Below are 25,338 nucleotides of genomic sequence, written 5' to 3'. Positions count from 1 at the left end.
TGCTTCTGTTAGGTCCATACCATTTCTGTTCTTTGATGTGCCCATCTTGGCATAACATGTTCCTTTGGTATCTCTAATTTTCTTGACGAGATCTCTGGTCTTTCCCATTCTCTTGTTTTTCTCTATTTATTTGCCTTGTTCACTTAAGAAGGCTTACCTATCTCTTTTGCTATTCTTTGGAACTCTGCATTCAAATGGGTATATCTTTCCTTTTTTCCTTTGACTTTTGCTTCTCTTCTTTTCTCAGCTATTTGTAAGGCCTCCTCAGACAACCATTTTGCCTTTTGCATTTCTTTTTTGGAGGATAGTTTTGGTCACCACTTCCTGTATAATGTTACAAACCTCCATATATAGTTTTCAGGCAGTCTATCAGATCTAATCCCTTGCATCTATTTGTCACTTCCACTGTATAATTGTAAGGGATTTGATTGAGGTCATATCTGAATGGCCTAGTGGTTTTCTGTACTCTCTTCATGTTACGTCTGAATTTTTCAATAAAGAGTTCATGATCTGAGCCAAATTCAACTCCTGGCCTTCTTTTGCTGACCGTATAGACCTGCTCCATCTTCATCTGCAAAGAATATGATGAAGAAGTTCTCGAACTGTTGCAAAAATTCTAGGCCCCACAACAGATTTCCCACCTGGGCATCCAGCCAAAGGACTGAGAATCCCCAAGGAATTTGACTTTTGAAAGGCCAGTGGCATTTCGTTATAGAACTTCCACAGGACTGGGGAAACAGAGACTCTTGGAGGACACGAGCAAAACTTTTTGCACACTAGGACCCAAGAGAAAGGAGCAGTGACCCCACAAGAGACTGAGCCAGACTTGCCTATGAGTGTTTGGGAGTCTCTGGCAGAGGTGTGGGTTGACAGTGGGTTGCCTTGGGGTCAGGCACACTGACTGCAGCAGTCCTGGGTGGGGCAGCATGCTGGCATAAGTTCTTTTTGTGGAGGTGGCCATTACACCTACCTAGTTTGGCCTGGCCAAACTACAGGGAGCGAACACAGCACCATCCATCAGCAGAAAATTGGATTAAAGATTTACCAAGTATGGCCTTGCCCACAAGAGCAAGACCCATTTTTCCCTACAGCCAGTCCCTCTCATTAGGAAGCTTCCACAAGCCTCTTATCCTCATCCATCAGAGGGAAGACAGAATGAAAATCATAATCACAGAAAACTAATCAAACTGATCACATGGACCGCAACCTTGTCTAAATCAATGAAACTTAAGAGCCATGCCATGTAAGGCCACCCAAGATGGATGGGTCACAGTGGAGAGTTATGACAAAATGAGGCCCACTGGAGAAGGGAATGGCAAACAACTTCAGCATTCGTGCCTCGAGAATGCCATGAACAGTATGAAAAGGCAAAAAGATATGACCCTGAAAGATGAACTCCCCAGGTCGGTAGATGTCCAATGTGCTACTGGAGAAGAGCGGAGAAATAGGTCCAGAAGGAATGAAGAGACTGAGCCAAAGTGGAAACAAGGCCCAGGTGTGGATGTGTCTGGTGGTGAAAGTAAAATCTGATGCTGTAATGAACAGCATTGCATAGGAACCTGGAATGTTAGGTCCATGAATCAAGGTAAATTGGAAGTGGTCAAATAGGAGATGGCAAGAGTGAACATTAGCATTTTAGGAATCAGTGAACTAAAATGGATGGGAGAATTTAATTCAGATGACCACTACATCTACCACTGTGGGCCCAAATCCCTTAGAAGATATGAAGTAGTCCTCTTAGTCAACAAAAGAGTCCAAAATGCAGTTCAGTTCAGTTCAGTCACTCAGTTGTGTCCAATTCTGCAGCCCCATGGACTGCAGCACACCAGGCCACCCTGTCTGTCACTAACTCCAGGAGTTTACTCAAACTCATGTCCATTGAGTCGGTGATGCCATCCAACCATCTCATCCTCTGTCATCCCCTTCTCCTCCCCTCTTCAATCTTTCCCAGCATCAGGGTCTTTTCCAACAAGTCAGTTCTTCACATATGGTGGCCAAAGTATTGGAGTTTCAGCTTCAGCATCAGTCTTTCCAATGAATATTCAGGACTGATTTCCTTTAGGATGAACTGGTTGGGTCTGCTTGCTGTCCAAGAGCCCCTGAAGAGTCTTCTCTAACACCACAGTTCAAAAGCATCAATTCTTCGGCGCTCAGCTTTCTTTATAGTTCAACTCTCACATCCATATACGATTACTGGAAAAACCATAGTTTTGACTATATGGACCTTAGTTGGCAAAGTCAAAAGTGAAGTGAAGTCACTCAGTCGTGTTCGACTTTTTGTGACCCCATGGACTGAAGCCTATCAAGCTCCTCTGTCCATGGGATTCTCCAGGCAAGAATACTGGAGTGGGTTGCCATTTCCTTCTCCAGGGGATCTTCACGACCCAGGTGTTGAACCCGGGTTTCCCACACTGGGGGCAGACGCTTTAACCTCTGAGCCACCAGGGAAGCAAAGTCATGTCTCTGCTTTTTAATACGCTATCTAGGTCAGTTATTTCTCCATTTCTCCGTGGGGCTTTGATTCCTTTTAGTAGAAAGGTAATTTAAGGATCAAAATCTGGATGTTGGGTGTGTTTTATGCTTCTTGGGAGTCATAGCTCCTAGGATTCCCATTGCACAGATTAAAATGTGTGTGTGCACATGCAGGTGTGTGTGTGTGTGTGTGTGTGTGTGTGTGTATTTCATCCTGATACCTCCAGTCCATTTTGGGTTTGACTTTGTTTTCTAGGAAAATTTTTTTTGCCATATTTCCATAGTATACACCCAATATCTCCACTTGATTGTGTAACAGGAATTTCAAATTTAATATGTCCAAAATTAAACACTTTTTTTGCACTCCCCTCCCACCACCACCCGAAGCCTGTTCTGTCCACAGTTGTCTTCATCTCAGCAAATAGCAACTCAGTCTTTCCTGTTACTCAAGCCATATATCTGTGGTCATCTTTTATTCCTCTCTTCCTCTCATGTCTCACTTCACATCATCAGAAAGTCTTTTGTCTTTTCCCTTGAACCATGTCTACAATCTGAGTACTTGTTACCACCTCCACCATAATTACTAGCATAATGATAACCATGCTAGTCTACTTTCTCTTTCTTGCATCATTTCATTAGACTTCTGGTTGTTGTTCTTCCTTGTGCTTTTGTTCTTTTATTACCTTTTTTCTCATGATAGTAAGCAGAGTGGCCCTTTTAAAAATGTGTGGATCCATCCAACATATATGGATACCAAAATTTTTCCTTTTCTGCATCCTTGCTGAGTTGGCTTTACTTTGTGGGGACTCCTCCTCCTAGAATGCCAGATGACTCAGTCTCCTTTTTATCTCTGATATGCATTCTCACTTCTACCATTAAAATAAACAAACAAAAAACAATGTTGGTTGCTCTCTCCAAATAATTATGGGGCTTCCCTGGTGGCTCAGATCTTAAAGAATTTTCCTGCAGTGCAGGAGACCTGGGTTCATTCCCTGGGTCAGTAAGATCCACTGAAGAAGGGACTGGCTACCCACTCCAGTATTCTTGCCTGGAGAATTCCATGGACTTACAGAAAGTTTGGAGGGGCTGGGACAAGAGTAATGCAATTTGCTGGTTGATACAGACTCTTGATAACTCAACTAGCAACAGATACTAAGGGGGAAAATATGAAGTATGTCTCCTTTAAGTTAGCTTCTCTTTGATGAGGCGATCTTTAGGAAGTTGCTGGAGTGAAGCCTGAGTAATGTTTTCTTCAGTTCAGTGCTACCTGCCCTATAATTAATGAAATTTCTTCCAGTTTCTATTACTCTTGTCTGTTAATCACTGTGTTGATGGTATGTTTCCATCTTTTTTATTCCTCTTTGTTTAATAGCCTGGGCATCATTATGTGAGTTTATTCATGGAACTATGCTGTGTGTGGATCAGTTATTTCTTAGGGTAAATTTCTTTATTCAGAATCTTGGCTTGGCCAAAAAATGGAATTAGATAATCAATGACTTTATAGATAAAGGGTTCCATAAAAAAATATGGAAATGGGTATCCTGCACATTCGTCATCTGATAATTTTCTTTAATTAAATAAGCAAAATTTCACTGTTAAATAGGTATATACATCATACAAATAGGTTTGAGCTACTTTATATCTTTAGTTGGGCCTGAATTATTTATTGTATGATCCTAGACAAGTTATTTATTTTAGCTTAGATTCTTTTCATCTTTAAAATGAAGTTTTAAATGCCTATCTTGCATTTGGAACTTACTTTGAAATGCATAAAAAATAAGATGGATTGATAGATATACATGTGATAATACAAATATAGTAAAATATTGTAGACTGTGGGTGGTAGATGTATCGGTTTTCACTGAACAATTATCAGGTTTTCTGTATGTTGGAAATTTTTCATAATGTTAGAAAAAATGCCTATTTTGCAGGCTTTTTAGGACTAGATGAGATACATGTGAGAAGTGCCTAACATGTAATAAATGCTCAATATATAATGGTTGTTTAAAAGTACTTTGTGGGAGAGACATGTTTTATAGTGTCAGTAGTACCAAGGCAGTTTATAAAATGTTTTAAAACAATAGTACAATAAGGCAGATTATAAAATGTTTCAAATAACTTTAAACAATTTTTAAAATAAAAACGTTTCCCAGTTTTACAGCTATCCTTCAGTCCAGAATAACTGAATAAGAATCTCTAGAATGTGCTTGAGCTTGAATTTTCTTTCTCTCTTTTATTTTTTCTCCTTTTTCCTTCTCTCTGTCTTTTCTTCCCTTAAGATTATAAAGTGTACTCAGGGCTAAGGACCGTTGATGGGAAGAGGGCAAGTAATAGTGAAGTAAGTCTTATAAAAGAGAGAGAAGGGTTAAGAACTAACAGAAAAGCTTCTGTGGTATGCATAAGAGGTCTCTGCTCTTCAGTATTCTTTGGAGTCATTTGTTTATTCATTCATTTTCTTTTAATTTTTGCCTCCATCAGCTGTAGTCTTAGTTTCCTTATTGGTAAAACAAAAGTAATAGTACCTATGCTTAGAGTTATCATAAGGGTTGAATTTAGTAAAATAATGAATATAAAGTGCTTCCCTGGTGGCTCAGATGGTAAAGAATCTGCCTGCAATGTGGGAGCCAGGGTTCGATCCCTGGGTTGGGAAGATTGCCTGGAGAAAGAAACTGCTATTCTTGACTGGAGAATTCCATGGACAGAGGAGCCTGGCAGGCCTCAGTCCATGGGGTCACAGAGAGTTGGACATGACTGAGCAACTTTCACTTTAGTATTTAATAAATACTCAATAAATAGTGATTGTTTTGTTGCTGTAATAACAATAAAAACAGTAAAAATGGGAACATTATAATAGTGAAAGATTTTTGAGCAGCTATTCTTATTTCAAGTGTTGGTTAGGCACTGGGGATATTGTGATAAATCTTACAGACACAGTCTCTTCCCACACTATCATAGGAAATAAAGATCAAGAAACAAGTTCAGGAGAACATTTTATTTATTTTAATATTTACTTATTTTGTTGCATGGGGTCTTAGTTGCAGCAGGTGGGGTCTTTGTTGCATCATACAAGATCTTTCATTGCACTGCACAGACTCTCTAGTTGTGGCTCATTGACTCAGTGCTTGCAGCATGGGGGCTTAGTTTCTTCTTGGCATATGGGATCTTAGTTCCCTGACCAGGGATGGAACCTGAATCCTCTGCATTGCAAAGCATATTCTTAACCACTGGACCACTAGGGAAGACACAAGAGAGCATTGGAAATACAAAAAACCTCGAATAGCCAAAGCAATCTTGAGAAAGAAGAATGGAACTGGAGGTATCAACCTGCCTGACTTCAGGCTCTACTACAAAGCCGCAGTCATCAAGACAGTATGATACTGGCACAAAGACAGAAATATAGATCAATGGAACAAAATAGAAAGCGCAGAGATACATCCACACACCTATGGACACCTTATCTTTGACAAAGGAGGCAAGAATATACAATGGAGAAAAGACAATCTCTTTAACAAGTGGTGCTGGGAAAACTGGTCAACCACTTGTAAAAGAATGAAACTAGAACACTTTCTAACACCATACACAAAAATAAACTCAAAATGCATTAAAGATCTAAACATAAGACCAGAAACTATAAAACTCCTAGAAGAGAACATAGGCAAAACACTCTCCAACATAAATCACAGCAGGATCCTCTATGACCCACCTCTCAGAATACTGGAAATAAAAGCAAAAATAAACAAATGGGACCTAATTAAAATTAAAAGCTTCTGCACAACAAAGGAAACTATAAGCAAGGTGAAAAGACAGCCTTCAGAATGGGAGAAAATAATAGCAAATGAGGCAACTGAGAAACAACTAATCTCAAAAATATACAAGTGACTCCTGCAGCTCAATTCCAGAAAAATAAACCACCCAATCAAAAAATGGGCCAAAGAACTAAATAGACGTTTCTCCAAAGAAGACATACAGATGGCTAGCAAACACATGGAAAGATGCTCAACATCACTCATTATCAGAGAAATGCAAATCAAAGCCACAGTGAGGTGCCATTTCACGGCAGTCAGAATGGCTGCGATCCAAAAGTCTACAAGCAATAAATACTGGAGAGGGTGTGGAGAAAAGGGAACCCTCTTCCACTGTTGGTGGGAATGCAAACTAGTACAGCCACTGTGGAGAACAGTGTGGAGATTCCTTAAAAAACTGGAAATAGAACTGCCTTATAACCCAGCAATCCCACTGCTGGTCATACACACTGAGGAAACCAGAATTGAAAGAGACACATGTACCCCAATGTTCACCGCAGCACTGTTTATAATAGCCAGGACATGGAAGCAACCTAGATGTCCATCAGCAGATGAATGGATAAGAAAGCTGTGGTACATATACACAATGGAGTATTACTCAGCCATTAAAAAGAATACATTTGAATCAGTTCTGATGAGATGGATGAAACTGGAGCCAATTATACAGAGTGAAGTGAGCCAGAAAGAAAAACACCAATACAGTATACTAACACATATATATGGAATTTAGGAAGATGGCAATGATGACCCTGTATGCAGGACAGCAAAAAAGACACAGATGTGTATAGCGGACTTCTGGACTCAGAGGGAGAGGGAGAGGGTGTGATGATTTGAGAGAATGGCATTGAAACATGTATAATAACATGTAAGAATCGAAATGCCAGTCTATGTCTGATGCAGGATATGACACGCTTGGGGCTGACGCGCGGGGATGACCCAGAGAGATGTTGTGGGGAGGGGGGTGGGAGGGGGGTTCATGTTTGGGAACGCATGTACACCTGTGGTGGATTCATGTCAATCTATGCCAAAACCAATACAGAATTGTAAAGTAAAAATTAAAAATAAATAAAAAAAAAAAGAATGATGGTTATGATAACCCTGTATGCGAGACAGCAAAAGAGACACAGATGTATAGAACAGTCTTTTGGACTCTGTGGGAGAGGGAGAGGGTGGGATGATTTGGGAGAATGGCATTGAAACATGTATAATAACATGTGTGAAACAAATCGCCAGTCCACGTTTGATGCATGATACAGGATGCTCAGGGCTGGTGCACTGGGATGACCCAGAGGGATGGGATGAGGAGGGAGGGGGGTTCAGGATGAGGACATGTGTACACCTGTGGCAGATTCATGTTGATGTATGGCAAAACCAATAACAATATTGTAAAGTAATTAGCCTCCAATTAAAATAAATAAATTTATATTTAAAGAAATAAATGCTATGGTAAACAGGAGAGAATGGTGTTGAAAAGTTGTTGTTGAACCACTCAAAGATGCCAGGATTCTTGGCCTCTGGAGGAGAAGAAGTCAATCCGGGGCCAGAGACAAGGCTTGATTGCTCAGAGCTTTTGTGTAATAAAGTTTTATTAAAGTATAAAGGAGATAGAGAAAACTTCTGACATAGGCATCAGAAGGGGGTAGAAAGAGTACCCCCTTGGTAGTGTTAGCCATGGAGTTATATACTCTCTAATTAGTTATTACAGTGAATCAAAAGAATATCTGAAGGTTATAAAGACTTCACTAGACCTACTCCCATAATTTACACCTTAAGGTAACAGGATTAGCCAGAAGGTTTTTTCCAGAGACTGTCCTCAAGCAGGATACATTATTATTATATAATCCTAAGGAATGTAGAGGGACAAAAAAGTTTGTCCTTTCTTCCTCCTTGAGAACTCCAGACCCCTTTCTCCCTGGGGACCCCTGGACTTCTTATCAACCTGCCTAGGAAATGACTCTCTCAGTGTGGACCATGGAATTCAGGCCTAGATTTGCTTCTCATTTTGGTCTTGTCCTCATTCTACAAGTGATAAGAAGTACTTTAGTTATATTGAAATTTGCTAGCTAGTTATCAAGGTCTCAGATATCCAGATATCATTATGAAAAGGGATTCGTATCTGTCTTTGATTTGGATTTGAAGGTAAGGACTGGGGAGAAATGAGAAGAATATACTGTTTCCTACTTTCCCCTTCCCCCATCTAACCTGGTCAATTCATACTGAAGATTTTTCCCCCTGGATAAATTAGATTGGCTTCTAATTAGAGATTAGATGATTAACTCTTTAATATAATCACTGTTTACATTTCAAAGTATTTGAAAGCAAATACTTTGGCAAAGAGATTTCTTTTTTTTTTTTTGTATACACAACATTAACAACATCTTGTTATCCAACTTTAACAAATGTTTGTATTAAAGAAACTTAAATAAATTATGGGGAGTCCTAGCAAGATGAAGCAGTGGCATGGTGTCCTCATGCTTAAATCTGGAGGTAACATAAACAAAACATAGTTTCTGTGAGAACAATCTGGAATTATATTTTATAACCACTTATTATTAACAGAATTATTTTGGTCCTCAGAATCAAAGCTAATAGTTGATTCATCTGCTTTTTTAATTGCCAGCTTTATATCAAGTTCTGTCATAATATTTCTGGGAGTTCAAAATTAATATTTACAAATAGAAGCCTGGCCATTTTTGTAGATGTTTTTCAAATTTAGTGAAATGTTTCATTTTTACTTTTGTCTAAAACAACTATAATGTTGTGCACCGAAATAATGGGAACCAGCCCTGAGATTACCAGATTTCAGGGTTGATAAATCTGTATAAAGTTCTTATTCCCAAAACAAGATGAATATAGTTAAGCTTGCTTAACACAAAGTGTGTATTCTTCTAGATCATTTTATAAGCTTATGCATACATGCAATTTTAATTAACCATAATGTGTATAAATCTTTTTCCACTTATAACATCTTACATGTTTTAGCACATTTTAAAGGGCTGCATAAAGCCTTTAGTATGAATGTACCATTATTTAGTTTTGTTGTTGTTCAGTTGTGTCTGACTCTTTGGAACCCCATGGACTGCAGAATGCCAGGCTTCCCTGTCCTTCACCATCTCCCAGAGCTTGTTCAAACTCATGTCCATTGAGTTGATGATGCCATCCAACTATCTCATCCTCTGTCATCTCTTTCTCCTCTTGCCTTCAATCTTTCCCAGCATCAGCGTCTTTTCTAATGAATCAGCTCTTCTCATCAGCTGGCCATATATTGGAACTTTAGCTTCAACATCACCCCTTCCAATGAATATTCAGAGTTGATTTCCTTTAAGATTGACTGATTTGATCTCTTTGCTGTCTAAGGGACTCTTACATCTTCTTCAGCACCACAGTTCAAAAGCATCAGTTCTTCAGCGCTCAGCCTTCTTTATGGTCCAGCTCTCATATCCATACATGACTACTGGAAAAACCGTAGCTTTGACTATATGGACCTTTGTTGGCAAACAAATGTCTCTGCTTTTTAATACACTGTCTATATTTGTCATAGCTTGTCTTCCAAGGAGCAAGCATCTTTTAATTTCATGGCTGTAGTCACCATCCACAGTGATTTTGGAGCTCAAGAAAATAAAGTATGTTACTGTTCCCATTGCTTCCCCATCTACTTGCCGTGAAGTGATGGAACTGGATGACATGATCCTAGTTTTTTGAATGCTGGGTTTTAAGCCAGCTTTTTCCACTCTCCTCTTTCACCTTCATCAAGAGGCTCTTTAGTTCCTCTTTGCTTTCTGCCATAAGGGTGGTGTCATCATCTGAGATTATTGATATTTCTCCCTGAAATCTTGATTCCAGCTTGTGATTCATTCAGCCTGGCATTTCACATGATGTACTCTGCATATAAGTAAAATTAGCAGGGTGACGATATACAGCCTTGATGTACTCCTTTCCCAATTTTGAACCAGTTCATTGTTTCATGTCCAGTTCTAACTGTTGCTTCTTGACCTACATACAGGTTTCTCAGGATGCAGGTAAGGTGGTCTGGTATTCCTATATCTTGAAGAATTTTCCACAGTTTCTTGTGATCCACACAGTCAGTCAAAGGCTTTAGCCTAGTCAGTGAAGCAGAAGATTTTTTTCTGAAATTCTCTTAGTTTTTCTATGATCCAACAGATGTTGGCAGTTTGATCTCTGGTTCCTCTGGCTTTTCTAAATGCAGCTTGTACATCTGGAAATTCTTAGCTCATGTACTGCTGATGCCTAGCTTGCAGGATTTTGAGCCTAATCTTGCTAGCATGTGAAATGAGTATAATTGTGTGGTAGTTTGAACATTCTTTGGCATTGCCCTTCTTTGGTATTGGAATGAAAGTGGACCTTTTTCAGTCCTGTGGCCACTGCTGAGTTTTCCAAATTTTCTGGCATATTGAGTGCAACACTTTTACAGCATCATCTTTTAGGATTTGAAATAGCTCAGCTAGTATTCTATTACCTCCACTATCTTTGTTGGCAGTGATGCTTCCTAAGGCCCACTTGACTTCACACTGCAGGATGTCTGCCTCTAGGTGAATGATCACACCACTGTGGTTATCCTGGTTTATCCATCATCCATTATTTATTTAATAGAGCAGGTAAAAGAAACATGTGTCTATTTTTCTTTTTCTTTTTGCTGTTTGTAATTATATTCCATGTTGTGAAGAACATCCTTATAGCTAAATCTTTGTATGAACTCTTGATTTATTTCCTGATTTTACTATAATTTACTCAGACAAAAGGACCAGGGTAGTATAAAACTTTTGAATATTATCTTACAAGCTTAAAACCACTCTATGACAAACATTTGATTATCATTTGGCTGCTGCTGCTGCTAAGTTGCTTCAGTCGTGTCCGACTCTGTGCGACCCCATAGATGGCAGCCCACCAGACTCCCCCGTCCCTGGGATTCTCCAGGCAAGAACACTGGAGTGGGTTGCCATTTCCTTCTCCAGTACATGAAAGTGAAAAGTGGAAGTGAAGTCGCTCAGTCGTGTCTGACTCTGTGTGACCCCATGGACTGTAGCCCTCCAGGCTCCTCCATCCATGGGATTTTCCAGGCAAGAATACTGGAGTGGGGTGCCATTGCCTTCCCCTATCATTTGGCAGTGCCTAGCAGTATATGACTAGAATTTTTACATGTTGCAGATTCTAATGTTAAGGTTAAAATTAGAATTATTTACAACTCTTTTGATTCTGTGTTGTCTATAAACTCTGTGGAAAAATATGGAATTATATAAAATGGGATGCTTTTATATCTTCTTTTCCCCCCAAATTACTCAGATTAATAGGATGTATAGTAAGATATTGCCAAATTTGCAGTTTATCGGATTCAGCCTTCTCAGTGAGTACCTACATGATAATATATTGCTATAAGCCTCACCTAAATATTTTTGTTAAAATAAAATATTGTACAATATTGGGTTAAAATCAGTGTTTCTTTGAGTAGTAGCTAACTTTTGTGCATTTGAAGCAGTTCTACTTTTCCATTCTGATATAATTCTTTGTTGTCAGCTGAAAGTGAAAGAAGAAAGTTGAACTTTGTTAATTTGATTTCTTATCTTGGTTTACAGAACACATCTTAAAATCAGTAGAAGAATTAACAAAATGGAATATATTTTTTTCCAGTCAGCACACTTGATATTCTCGTGTGCTTATATTCAATTATGGCATTTCTTTAAGTTTGGTCCTTTTATAGGAAGAGTATTTATCAATAGGGTTTCCCTGATGGCTCATGTTGTAAATAATCTGCCTGCAATACAGGAGACCCAGGTTCAATCCCTGAGTCAGGAAGATCCCCTGAAGAAGGGAATGGCTACTCACTCCAGTATTCTTGCATAGAGAATTCCATGGACAGAGGAGCCTGGCCGGCTGTAGTCCTTGGAGTTGCAAAGAGTCAGACACAACTGAGTGACTCACATACAGTTTTGATTATTTCCTTGGGTTAAATTTCTAAAAATGAAATTGCTAGACATTTTAAAAACTTGGATAATTTAATTGTTGAATTACCCTTCAGAAAGGTCTAGCCAATTTACAATCCCATAAATCCCAGTGGTTTATGAAAATGCCTATTTTTCTAAACACTTAGTATTTGCTATCCTTTGAAAGTTTTGAATTATACAATGTAAGTAGTAACATAAAAGCAATAAAATGAGAAAAAATAACCAAAGAATGCTATTTTCTTAACATGGTAGTGATTATAATATTTATTATAAATAGTCCAGGGAGATGAAGGAATATAAGTAGAGTCATCAGATATGGAAAAGCTCAACTCATTCACAGGAGCTAGAGTTTGGTGTCACTTCAAGGGGAGAACTAGAGAATGAGGCAGGGACCAGTTCATTAAGGACTTAATTTGTCATCCAAAGGGACTTAACCTTATAGAAGATGAGGTGCCATCATTAGAGAATTTGAACTAGGTAGATAATTGATTGATTTTGATATATTTGCATTTTAAAGTCACTCTGCTGTCACCAGTGGCAATACATCGGATGGATTAGATAAATGTTTAAAATTATTTTCCAACAGAGTTGAAACTTGCATTTGTAAAGGGCTTAAACTTTTCTCCTAGAAGCCAGTATTGCACCTGTTGGATACTAACACCTCAAAGGGATTGCTGGCAGTAGTTTAGTGAAGAGAGAACAAGAGAGAGCGAGAGAGACCATACAGCATGTTAAACCTTGAAGCACTGATTTATCTGTTTCTGGAGTGATAGCAATTCATTAGTAGTTTTGCAATTAGGACTGGAAGCCACTGAAAGATAACAAACAAAAGTATATGAAACAATGCTATCTTTTTTATGAAAAAGTCTTGGTGAATATCAATACTGCTACATTTTGTTTTTCTTTTTCTGATAGTAACATCAATAGTAGGATTGATATAGACATTCAGTAATGTAGACATTCTACCTGGTTTGTGTGGTAACCAAAATATGAAATGTAACAGACATGTTTTCTGCAATAATAGCAAATTGCACCTTCAACTTGAAGTTTGCTGTTATAAAGTTTTATTTCTGTGCTATTTACAGCCTGTATCCCAAGCAGTTGGAGCTGAACAACAAGCAACTCTTCTAAAACCAGATTTAGTTCAAAGGTGAGTATCTTCAAATTAGTACCATGAAAGCAATGAGGGCATGTTGAAGTATTTGCCTTCTTTAGGTGCTTAGTCTCTTGACTACAGAAGCTTCTGTGTTCTAGTATTTGTGTGTATATTCAATAAAAATAGTATATATTATTCTTACTTTTTTATGTTAATAGGGATCATATGGATTGTGATATTATTGACCATTTTCTTGTTCACATTATTATAATAGTCTGGATTTTTTTTTTTTTTGGCATGTGGGCTCTTAGTTCCCTGACCAGGGTTCGAATCTAGGCCTTGGTGGTGAGAGTGCAGAGTCCAAACCACTGGACCACCAGGGAATTCTCTTCATATTCTGTTCTTAAAAAAAGATTGTAAGAATTTAAAAAAGGAAATCATGTAATTTAAAGTTCCAGCTAACCTAAATAAGTAATTTACAACCAGATATAATAATATATTATTATAAAACCAGATAATTTTATGTATTGTATATATATAATTGTATTTTCATTTGGTAATAACTTTCTGACCCAGGAGTCAAACTGGGGTCTCCTACATTGCAGGCAGATTGTTTGCCAGCTGAGCTACCTGGGAAGCCCCTATCTTGTTCAGATTGGCTTAATTTCATTTGTTCTGTATTCAGATTCACTGATATTGATTCTTTCCTTTGTCCTATTCATTCTGCTTTTGTGCAAAATGAATCATTTATTTCTATGATTTATTCCTTTTATAATTTCCATTTGGTTCTTCCTTAATATATTCTATTATTATGAGATTTTCTGACTTTTCATTTGTTTCAGGAATAGTTGTAATTGATCTTTGAAACAATTTGATAAAAAATCTTTGTCAGGTAGTTCTGATTCATCCTGATTCATCCTGGTCTTAGCATCTCTTGATTGACTTTTCACATCCAAGTTGTGATTTTCCTGGTTTTGGGTATGACAAAGAATTTTCATTTGTATCCTGGACATTTTGGACATTATGTTAGGATATTCTGGATCCTATTTAAATCCTCTATTTTAGCAGGCAGTCACTGTGTTTAGGTGCCAAGGTACTCGTTTATCGATACTTTTGTGGACTATGGTTTAATGCCAATTTAGTTTTCAGAGTCCCTGTAGTACTATTCTGGTCTGCTTTGGTTCATGTTATATCACTGGGGCCCACTGCTGGACCAAGGGGTTGGAGAACAGTGCCCTACCCACTGCCCTAGGCTTTCTCTCCAGACCACATGCTACTGGTAGAGTTCCCACCAGCATTACCAAGGGAGGAAAGGGCCCACTTTAACTACCTTCTGTTGCTGAGTTGGGGCTCAGGAGACCACTGTGCTTGAGCTACCTTTGCCTTTTGGCCAAGAATCAAGAGACGCTGAACTTGGACTGCTTTCTGTCACTGGGTGGGTAACCAGGAGATGCTTAGCTGCTATATTTTTCTTCAAGTCCTGGGATTCCCTAGCCAGTCTGCCTTCATCTTTTCACTCTTCAGTGCCCTCCTGTGATACTCTACTGTATTATTTCCAGATTTTATTGTTATACTTAGGGGTATAATTTCTACCATCTTGTTCCAAACCCTAAACTAGTGTTTTATTTATTATTATTATTTTTTTATATTCTTTTTTTTAATTTTTATTTTTACTTTATTTTACTTTACAATACTGTATTGGTTTTGCCATACATTGACATGAATCCACCACGTTTTAAAATAACTTTGTAAAGTGAATGATACATACAACTGCATTGACTAAAATTATATCCCTTTTATCCTCTTAAGGTGTTATGTTACTGCAATTTCTCTGTCTATTAAAGAACTAAGAGCAGTATTACTGAATCTTCTTTCTCCACTTGTAGTTATGGAAATTCTTTTTCACAGGGACATAGAAAAAATATTAGGGGTTGTTTTTCTTTTCTTGTATATCTTTATACAGATACTTCATGAGTAGTTCTTTAGGAGAAAGGACTTAAGCTAAAAATCAATTTTAAAAATATCTGGTGCTTACAGACCTGATTTAAGTTTCAAATGTATTGAAATATATTCAAATTTATTAAGGAAAAAGCTGAAAAATACCTTTGATACAGATCAACAGAAAGTCCGCCCTGTCATAATCATATTGACTTGAACCTACAAAATATAGATAGTTAGAATTAATAATGTTGAATAATTTTCACATTATTCATTCAGTTTTTTTAACCAAAATTGTGGTGTATTTTTTCTTCTTCCTTCCTCCCTCCCTCCCTCCCTCCTCCTTTGTTTCTTTCTTTCTTTCTATTGAGGTAAACCTGATGTACACGTTTATATTAGTTTCAGATGTACAATATAATGATTTTCTATGTTTATATATTGTGAAATGATCACAATAAGTCTAAACCTTCATCACCATATATAGTTAATAAAGATTTTTTTCTGATGATGAGAACTTTAAAAATCTACTCTGAGAAACTTTGAAATATGCAGTACAGTATTATTAACTATCATCTCCATGATGTACATTATATCCCCATGATTTAATTATTTTATAACTGGTATTAATAGTTTGTACATTTTGACTCCCTTCACCCATTTCACCCACTCTCTACCTTCCCCCCCCCACTCCTGCCTCTGGCACCCACCAGTCTATCCTCTATATCTTTGAGCCTGGGGAGTTTTTTGCTTGGTTGTTTTTTCCTATTTTTAGATTACACAAAAAGATCATATTGTATTTCTCTTTCTGACTTACTTCACTTAGCATAATGCCCTCAGCTTCTATGTATGTTGTTACAAATGGCAAGATTTCATTCTTTTTATGTTGTTGTTCAGTTGCTAAGTCATATCTGACTCTTTGCAACCCCATGGACTGCAGCATGCCAGGCTTCCCTATCGTTCACTATCTCCCAGAATTTGCTCAAACTCATGTCCATTGAGTAGGTGATGCCATCCAACCATATCATCCTCTGTTACACCTTTCTCTTCCTGCCCTCTGGCTTTCCTAGTATCAGGATCTTTTCCAGTGAGTTGGCTTTTCACATCAGGTGGCCAAACTATTGGAGCTTCAGCTTCAGCATCAGTCCTTCCAATGAATATTCAGGACTGATTTCCCTTAAGATTGACTGGTTTGATTTCCTTGCTGTCCAAGTGACTCTCAAGTGTCTTCTTCAGCACCACAATTTGAAAACATCAATTCTGTGGCACTCACCCTTTTTTATGGTCCAACTCTCATATCCATACATGACTACTGGAAGAACCATAGCTTTGACTATATGGAACTTTGTTGGCAAATGAATGTCTCTGCTTTTTAATGCACTGTCTAGGTTTGTCATAGCTTTTCTTCCAAGGAGCAAGCGTCTTCTAATTTCATGGCTGTAGTCACCATCTGCAGTGATTTTGGAGCCCCCCAAAATAAAGTTTGTCACTGTTTCCATTGTTTCCCCATCTACTTGCCATGAAGTAATGGGACCAGATGCCATGATCTTTGTCTTTTGAATGTTGAATTTTAAGCCAGCTTTTTCCACTCTTCTCTTTCAACTTCATCAGGAGGCTCTTTAGTTCCTCTTTACTTTCTGCCATTAGGGTGGCATCATCTGCATATCTGAGGTTATTGATATTTCTCCCGGCAATCTTGATTCCAGCTTTTACTTCATCCTGTCTGGTACTTTGCATGATGTACTCTGCATATAAGTTAAATAAGCAGGAAGACAATATACAGCCTTGTCGTACTCTTTTCTATTTGGAACCAGTCTGTTGTTCTATGTCCAGTTCTAAGTGTTGCTTCTTGACCTACATACAGGTTTCTCAGGAGGTAGGTAATGTGGTCTGGTAGTCCCATCTCTTGAAGAATTTTCCACAGTTTGTTTTGATCCACACAGTCAAAGGCTTTAGTATAGCTGGTGATCAGGAGTAGATTTTTTTCAGGAATTCTTTTTATAGCTGAATAATATTCCTTTTCTTTATCTAATTTTCATTTCTTGTTCTGTTTCCTGTACTATTCCTGTCTTCCACACCTCGTCTATCCTCTGTTGATTTTGTTACATGAACAGGTATATTATTTTAAGTTAGAATTGGTTTTTAGAATTTTATTTGAACATATTAATAAGAAAACCCTAAACAAAAAAAATAAAATTGGTCAAGAACATCCACTGATAAAAGGTTCCACAGAGGTCCATCACTAGCAGTGTTTTTCTTTCACTCCCATTACTATGAGATGTTTGCCTAATACATACAAAGTAATCTCAGTGTTTCGTAACTTTTAAAAACAGCTTCATTGAGACATAACTCACATACCATTAGATTTTCACCCATTTAAAGTGTACAATTCAATGGCATTTAGTATATTTGCAAAGTTGTACAATCATAACTTTTTGAGAGATATTGTACAACTTATATATTTTATTTAAACTCATTATTATTTTATAATCGAGTGTTTTTCTTAGAATTTTACCATCAAAATGGAATGATTCTAGCCATACAGAGATTTCAGATGTGATAAATCTGATTTGGGTTAAATATTGGACTTTGAGAATCATAGAATAATGTCTTCTCTGAGAAACTGAATTTCAGGAGTTGGCTTTTGTTTTTGTTTTTTTAAATAATAGTTTGAATCATGATGTGGCACCTGTGAAGGAAAACACAAATACCCCTGATAACCCAAGTGGAAATGGCAAACAAGATCGGATCAAACAGAGAAGAGCTTCCTGTCCTCGGTCAGAGAAGGGAACTAAATTTCAGCTTACTGTTCTTCAGGTCAGTGTGTCAATATGATTTGGTTAAGAGTGCATGTTGAGGTCTGGGGAGTCAGGGAGGGGCGATGTTGCTGTGGCAGTGAGTACAGAGTATTATGAAATTCTTCAGCAGACACCTTTGAGCACAAATCTTTGTATTTGTGCTGATTATTTCCTTATGATAGATTCTTGGGAAGTAGAATTACTGATCAGAATATGAAGATTTTTAAACTTTCTCAATACATATTTCTAGATTGCTGTCCAGAAAGGTTGGACCAGTTTACATTTCTATTATTAGTGTATTTTCTTTTGCTTAAAGGTCAATTTGTGGGATTAGGAGAATTTTGAAAATGATTGGCCAGATTTAGATCTTTGCATTGCAGATAGTTATAGGGACTATTGTAACTTTTTTTGTATTTTTATAAAAGTTGTGTTCCTTTTCTTTCCTGATTTTTTTGCTGAATAATTTGAGCCTTAGATTTGTCATACAGTGATTATTTAGACAGTATTTCACCAAGGGAAAACAGAATCATTTTAGATTCTCAATATTTTAGACCATTTTTTCTTATATTTTATGTGAGCTCATCAAAATATTTCCTGTTTCATTTGCAAAGAGAAGGCAATGACTGACTCTTAAATTAGTAAAGTATTTGTGCCCAGGTTTCTACCTCTGGAGACAATATGGTGGAGTGTCAGCTGGAGACACACAATAACAAGATGGTCACCTTCAAGTTTGATGTTGATGGTGATGCACCAGAGGATATTGCAGACTATATGGTAAGTACAGAAAAGACAAATTATTTTCCCTTCAGCATTCTTTGTCTTTTCCCCCTTTAATTCTCCCCCATCATTTACTGAGAGCCATATTTTCTTAGGGTACTGCTGCTTTTTAAAATTTGTAAAGAGCTAAATTGGTTATGAGCAAAAGTAAGTCACTATACCCCCTCTGGTGTCAGTATATTTATGTGTAGAATATGAGGGAGTTTCATTAAGAGAGGAGCTAGGTCAGTGGTTCTTAACTCTAGCTGCATGTCAAAATCAACAGAAGAGCTTTTAAAAAACAGTCCTTTCGGGGAATTCCTTAGAGGTCCAGTGGTTAGGACTTGGAGCTTTCACTGCAGTTGCCCAGGTTCAGTCCCTGGTTGGGGAACTAAGATCCCGCAAACCACATGGTGTGGCCAAAAGAACCCTAAAACAAAAACAGTTCTGTTTCCTGGGTCCCTAATTAAATTAGAATTTGGGGGGATGAGGCCTAAGCATTAATAGTTTATACAGTTATAACATCTTACATATAGGTGTTCAAGTAATGTTCATCATTTCATTTAGTTTTTGTATTTTATTTAAATTGTTAGGCTTAAGTTAGTATTCCCCTCTTTTTTCAGGGGAATGGGCTAGGGTGGCAGGAAGAGTACATAATACTTTCGTTTCTGCCAGTTTTCTTTGGATATACATTCCTGGCCAAGCAGAATTTAACATTTGAAAATGTTAATAATATTGTGAATTCTGCCTCTTATTCAACTTAGTATTTTGTGAACTGTCTTGGGGCCATACTTTATCATCTTTAGAGATGTTTCATTTTGTGATTTTTGATTTAAAAGCTTTTGAGTTTGGACATCCTAGTTTTAAATGTAAACATTGCCTCAGTTATGTTCTTCAAATGGCAATTAATTTATAGAATGCCAAAATTTTTTAAAATGTTGGCTTCTGGTAAGTAGTGCCAATCTGACAAATGCTGGTGATCTCAAGTAGAAAGAATAATTTAATGTGTTGTCTGGCATTTTATTGCTAATCTTTCTTAACTCTGTTGTGGCAATCAGATCTAAATAGCAATTAATTTTTCTTTATGGTAGTCATCATATTATAATTTTGAAGAAACTAAATGCATTCTTTGGAATAGACTTACTTTTCCTTTTGGAATAGGTTGAAGATAACTTTGTCCTGGAAAGTGAAAAAGAAAAATTTGTGGAAGAATTGAGGGCTATCGTAGGTCAAGCCCAGGAGATCCTTCATGTTCACTCTGCTACAGAAAGAACTGTTGGAGTTGACTCTGTTACTGTGGAACCCAGCAGTAGCCAAGTAAGAGCAGTTGCTTAGCAAACAGGTCTTCTCGAATATGTATCAGGAACTTCTTTATTTATCTATTCATTTTTAATTCAGACAGGATCATCTGAACAAGTACAGATAAATTCTGCATCCAGCCAAACCAGCAGTAAGTATATTTAACAAAATTTACCATTTGGCTTTTGAAGCAAGACATTTGGAAACTTTTAATTTGCATACCTTGGGAAGGATATCAGCCAATAAAGGAATTTGATAAATTGTTAATATAGGTTTCCTCACACTTTGAAAGGACTTTATAGATCAGAAATAAGAAGTAAAAAAAGTGAGAAGTAAAACTCTTCTCCACATTTCCTCTAAGTATTGGTTCTTTACCTGATTAATTTATTTCTGAGTTGTCACATGGTAAAAGCAGTCACAGTACTGATGACCTTTAACAGCTTTAATGTTTGAACTTAACTGGCAAGTTTTATTTTTCTCCTGATATGAGATGGACAGCGACTTTCTTAACTAAAATCACTGTGTTCTGAGTTTGCCTCATGTTTAATATCAGTAGCATTAGTTTCTTAATTTCATTCCACCAATGATATGCTTCTACCTGCTCTGATCACTAATAAGTTTTTGTAAATCAGATACCAGATAAACTTCCATGGACTAAAAATGAGGTCTTCTGTTTTCTCTTCTCACAACCTTTTTTCTCCATTCTTTTCAGCTCTGATCATAGGTATATTTAGAGTATCTGTGAGGGGGAGAAGAGCCATAGACAAATGAGGACCTCTGAAGGAATTAATAATAGCATGAAGAAACAACAGGTGGTGTGGGAGTCATGGAACCAGATACCATTATCTTGAAAGTTAGATTGTTTTAGGATGCTAGGGTTCTCCTCTATCTTCATTTTCTTATTAGTAGGAGTTTGAGTAGATTTCTAACTGGCAAAGTAGGGTAAAGTTTTAAAGAGAATTACTTATTTGAATAAGTTAACAAAAGAATACAGATGTAGGGGCTTATTTTACTTTATTTTTTAAGTTGTTATAAAGTAAAATTGGCTTTTTTTCTTTTGATGTAGAGTTCTGTAAATTTTAGTCCTCTTATAGATATGTGTATCTATACACATATCTATACACGTATACACAGGGGCTTCCCTGGTGGCTCAGAGGTTAAAGTGTCTGCCTGCAATGCGGGAGACCTGGGTTTGATCCCTGGGTGGGGAAGATCCCCTGGAGAAGGAAATGGCAACCCACTCCAGTATTCTTGACTGGAGAATCCCATGAACGGAGGAGCCTTGTGGGCTACAGTCCATGGGGTCGCAAAGAGTCAGACACGACTGAGCGACTTCACTATAGATATGTGTAAGCACCACCATAATCAAGGTACAAAACAAAGATGTAGATTTTAATGGAAAAAATGCTTTTCATTTTTTTCCAAAAAGAAGTGCCCTGCTTTTAATCACTACCGATGCAGTGTTTGTTTCTGAAGAATCCAAAATCCTTCTCTAAAGATATCTTGCACTTAGTTTTTTAGAGTATTTGTCAGTTGGGTTTGGGAAGTCTGGTCTCAGAAGTAAGTTAGCCTAGTGCTGTTGGAAATGGAGATAAAAGACAATTTGTTGTTTTAACCTGATTTTCTTGGTTAACAAGTTAAACATATTGACAGTTGCTTAGTATATTAATTTTTGCCGATTCTTTCTACAGATGAATCTGCTCCTCCTCAGTCATCCCCAGTTGGTCGATGGCGATTTTGTATAAATCAGACAATAAGAAACCGGGAGGCTCAATCTTCTCCTTCTCTTCAGCAGTACATGCCTACAGTTCCTGGGTTAAACCTACTTTCTAGTAAGTGTTTGTTGTCTGCACCTTTATTCAGACCTGGAAGATGGGGATGCAAAATATATACCATATCTTTAAGTTGTTTTCATGGAAAAGACTCTGATGCTGGGAAAGATTGAAGGCAAGGAGAAGGGGGCAGCAGAGGATGAGATGATTAGATAGTATCGCCAACTCAATGGACATGAATTTGAGCAAACTCTGGGAGACAGGAAAGGACAGGGAAGTCTGGCATGCTACAGTCCATAGGGTAGCCAAGAGTTGGACATGACTAGTGACTGAACAACAACATGGGTATTTTATTCCATTTATGAGAATCTCCATAAGCATTTTTGAAGATGTTAATATTAGAATATAACTTAAGCCATTTAAATTTCATTATTTATGGAAAAAAAAAGGTTTTTCTCCTTGTTAGGTTGAATTCTGTGTATTTTGATTCTTATTTACAAGAGTAGTTTCACACTGGTTCTGATTTGCACCTTGTTCCTCCTTGTCCCTTTTGAGTTTGGACTAGTCTGTGCTTTGTACTTACCAATACATGCTTAGCCATTCTTTGTTATTATTTCAGGTCCAAGAAACATAAGTAATAAGGAAATATCACAGGACACACTGCTTACTCTAGAAAGTAATCCGTGCCAGCGTGTACTTTTCACCTCCACATCACAACACAAGGATGTAGTTGATGGTAAGATTTCTGAATATGCCAGTGTAGAAACTAAGCAGCCAGCTATACTTTATCAAGTAGAAGATGACAGGCAAATAATGGCACTAGTTGCTAGTAGTTCCAATCATACTGCTACTTCAGTTCATGCAGTTCCACTTGAATGTGAGGGACTCACCAATGAAGCAGGCATATTTCTACCTGTGTATCCAGGTCACCAAGCTGCCAGTGAGGCAGCTTCTGACGAGTCAACTCAGATTGCTGCTAACTGTCTTACAACCCCGGCATTTATATCTGATCAAAAGCCTCAATCCTTACTAGTGCAGCAGCGAACTACGGATGCAGAATTTATTTCCCAAGAAGGAGAAACTGCAGTGAACATGGAAGCAAGTTCTCCTAAGATGGTCGTTCCCACTCAGAATCCTGGCCTTGAACCAACCAGCCTTCTATCCTCTACTGTCCTGGAATCAGATGGGGAAAGACCTCCAAAAATGGAATTTGCAGACAACCGAATTAAAACTCTGGATGAAAAATTAAGAAATTTGCTCTATCAGGAGCATAACATACCTAGCATCTACCTTGAGAGTCAGAAGGATACCCAAAGCATAGACTCTCCATTTTCTTCCTCTGCTGAAGATGTACTCTCATGTCCAGTGCCAGAAGTCATAGGCACCAGTCACTGTGGAATTCAAGATAGTACTGCACAGTCCCCTAATTTTCAGCAGACAGGCTCTAAGATTCTGTCCAATGTGGCTGTGAATCAGCCTGCTAACATATCAGTGTTCAAAAGGGACCTGAATGTGATAACTTCTATACCCAGCGAATTATGTTTACATGTAAGTATCATTCTTTCTAACCAATTCCTTATGCTTTTAAAAGAAATGCCTTCTTTTCTAAAGTTCTGTCCTTTGAAATGAAATTATCTATGTCATAAGATTCTGAGGTCACAGGTGTTTAAAAGGCCATGGCTTAGGATGCAGGGGCCTAAAACTTCTCAGTAGAGGTAGTAGAACTATCTTTTGTGAGAGACCCCTCTGTTGAATTAGCTAGGAACTTGTGAGCAATGTTTATATTAATGACAGAACAGGACTGATAGATTGTTTTAGGGGGTAGGAAGAACTTGCTTTTAGATTTCCACTTAAAAATCCCTATTATCAGTTTCCTTTTAAAAATTTTATGGTTCTAATTTAATCTTGTTTGTGGGTTTTTTATTTATTTGAAAAAAATTTTTTAAGAAAATTAAAGTCCCCCATAATCTCCTGACTTGTTTTTTACTCAACTTATGTAATGTAAGAATTTAACTTCTCTTTTCTGTTCCTTCAGCTCATAGGGATAACCACTATCTGGTGCTTAGGCACTATATGGTACTTATCCTTCTTGACTTAAGCTTATACAGATCTAGATAAAAACCTATAACTTTTTATTCAATAAAATTGGATTGTGCTGTAAACATATTGGTCTACAACTTAATTTTTTATTTTATAGTATATCATAGACATATTTACAAATATTTATCACTGTATCTCTATTATTGTTAATATATAAGTAATATATGCATATATATAAAGCAAAATCCACCCCACTTCCAAACCTATAGACACAGCTATTAATAAATCTTCCCAGACATGGTTTTAACTAACATACAAATATTTATATAGCACTTTTTTATATGTATTATATCTATTTACAAAGATACAGATATATACTGTATATTTATATACATATACATCCTTATATACATGTACTGTTCTGCATTTTTTCCCCCACTTACAGACATCTATCCATATCAGAATCCATAGTTTTACCTCACCTAACAGCATAACATCCCATTGAATAAAAATAACTTACTTATTTTTTATAAACTAGTAATTTAAAATCATGCAGTTAATACATAAACACAAAATTTCAGAAGGATAGGAAATTAAATTGTTGTGTTGACACTCCCACTCCCCAAACATTTAAGTTCCTGGTTTTAGTTCTTGTGGTCATTGCTATTAATAACTTGTAAATAATATACTTACTGATTTTTGGATTTAGCAATTTCCTACAATAAAATCTGACTCATTTCTCTGAATGGTGGAGAAATTATATTTTCTCTTTCCTCTATTTTTCTTCCCTATACGCCTCCTATTTTTTATTACTTAAATTACATTTTAGCATTAGCAAAGTTTATAACATCTACATTTTTTAATAGTTGGTTATGCCTTGTCTGTAGGTTGATTGGAAGAATTGAAAATCAGTAAATAACATATGTGTTATCTGATGATCATGTAATGTGATTAGAACCATAAAAAATGAAATGTAATTCTCTATTATTTAAGCTTTTTTGCTCAAAAGAAAATCTTCCAAGTGTCAAAGTCAAATGGATTCTTATATTTGTTTCAAACGTCCATGTGCTACATCTAGATCAAACTTATTACCTGCCAGTTTCTTGTGTCCTAGAATTCCGTTTTGTTTTCCTTCTCAAATGCTTCTATAAATAATATTTTTAAATATGTTGCATGGATTAGCAATTTGATTGTTTTAAATGTCCAAAAATGTCTTTATTTTGTTTTTTTAAATATAAATTTATTTATTTTAATTGGAGGTTAATTACTTTACAATATTGTATTGTTTTTGCCATACATCAACATGAATCTGCCACAGGTATACACATGTTCCCCATCCTGATAGTAGCATCATTTTGAGTTAATTTTTGTATATGGTGTGAGATAAAGATCCAGCTTCATTTTTCT

At 37.0% G+C, this 25,338-nt stretch overlaps 1 protein-coding gene across 1 annotated transcript in view; it reads left to right on the top strand.

Moving 5' to 3' along the window:
- WNK3 (WNK lysine deficient protein kinase 3) overlaps positions 1-25,338 on the top strand; it is a 182,902-nt gene that overhangs the window by 120,482 nt on the left and 37,082 nt on the right. Inside the window, exons 11-17 of the mRNA XM_040266051.1 lie at positions 13,321-13,385; positions 17,936-18,083; positions 18,722-18,838; positions 19,982-20,137; positions 20,219-20,270; positions 21,811-21,951; positions 22,511-23,439. Coding sequence (XP_040121985.1) covers positions 13,321-13,385; positions 17,936-18,083; positions 18,722-18,838; positions 19,982-20,137; positions 20,219-20,270; positions 21,811-21,951; positions 22,511-23,439 — 1,608 coding nt within the window. The remainder of the gene's footprint in view (positions 1-13,320; positions 13,386-17,935; positions 18,084-18,721; positions 18,839-19,981; positions 20,138-20,218; positions 20,271-21,810; positions 21,952-22,510; positions 23,440-25,338) is intronic.

The sequence above is a fragment of the Oryx dammah genome, unplaced genomic scaffold (genome assembly GCF_014754425.2).
Source record: "Oryx dammah isolate SB20612 unplaced genomic scaffold, SCBI_Odam_1.1 HiC_scaffold_23, whole genome shotgun sequence".
NCBI classification, from domain to species: domain Eukaryota; kingdom Metazoa; phylum Chordata; class Mammalia; order Artiodactyla; family Bovidae; genus Oryx; species Oryx dammah.
This window is presented reverse-complemented; position numbering and strand designations above follow the sequence as displayed.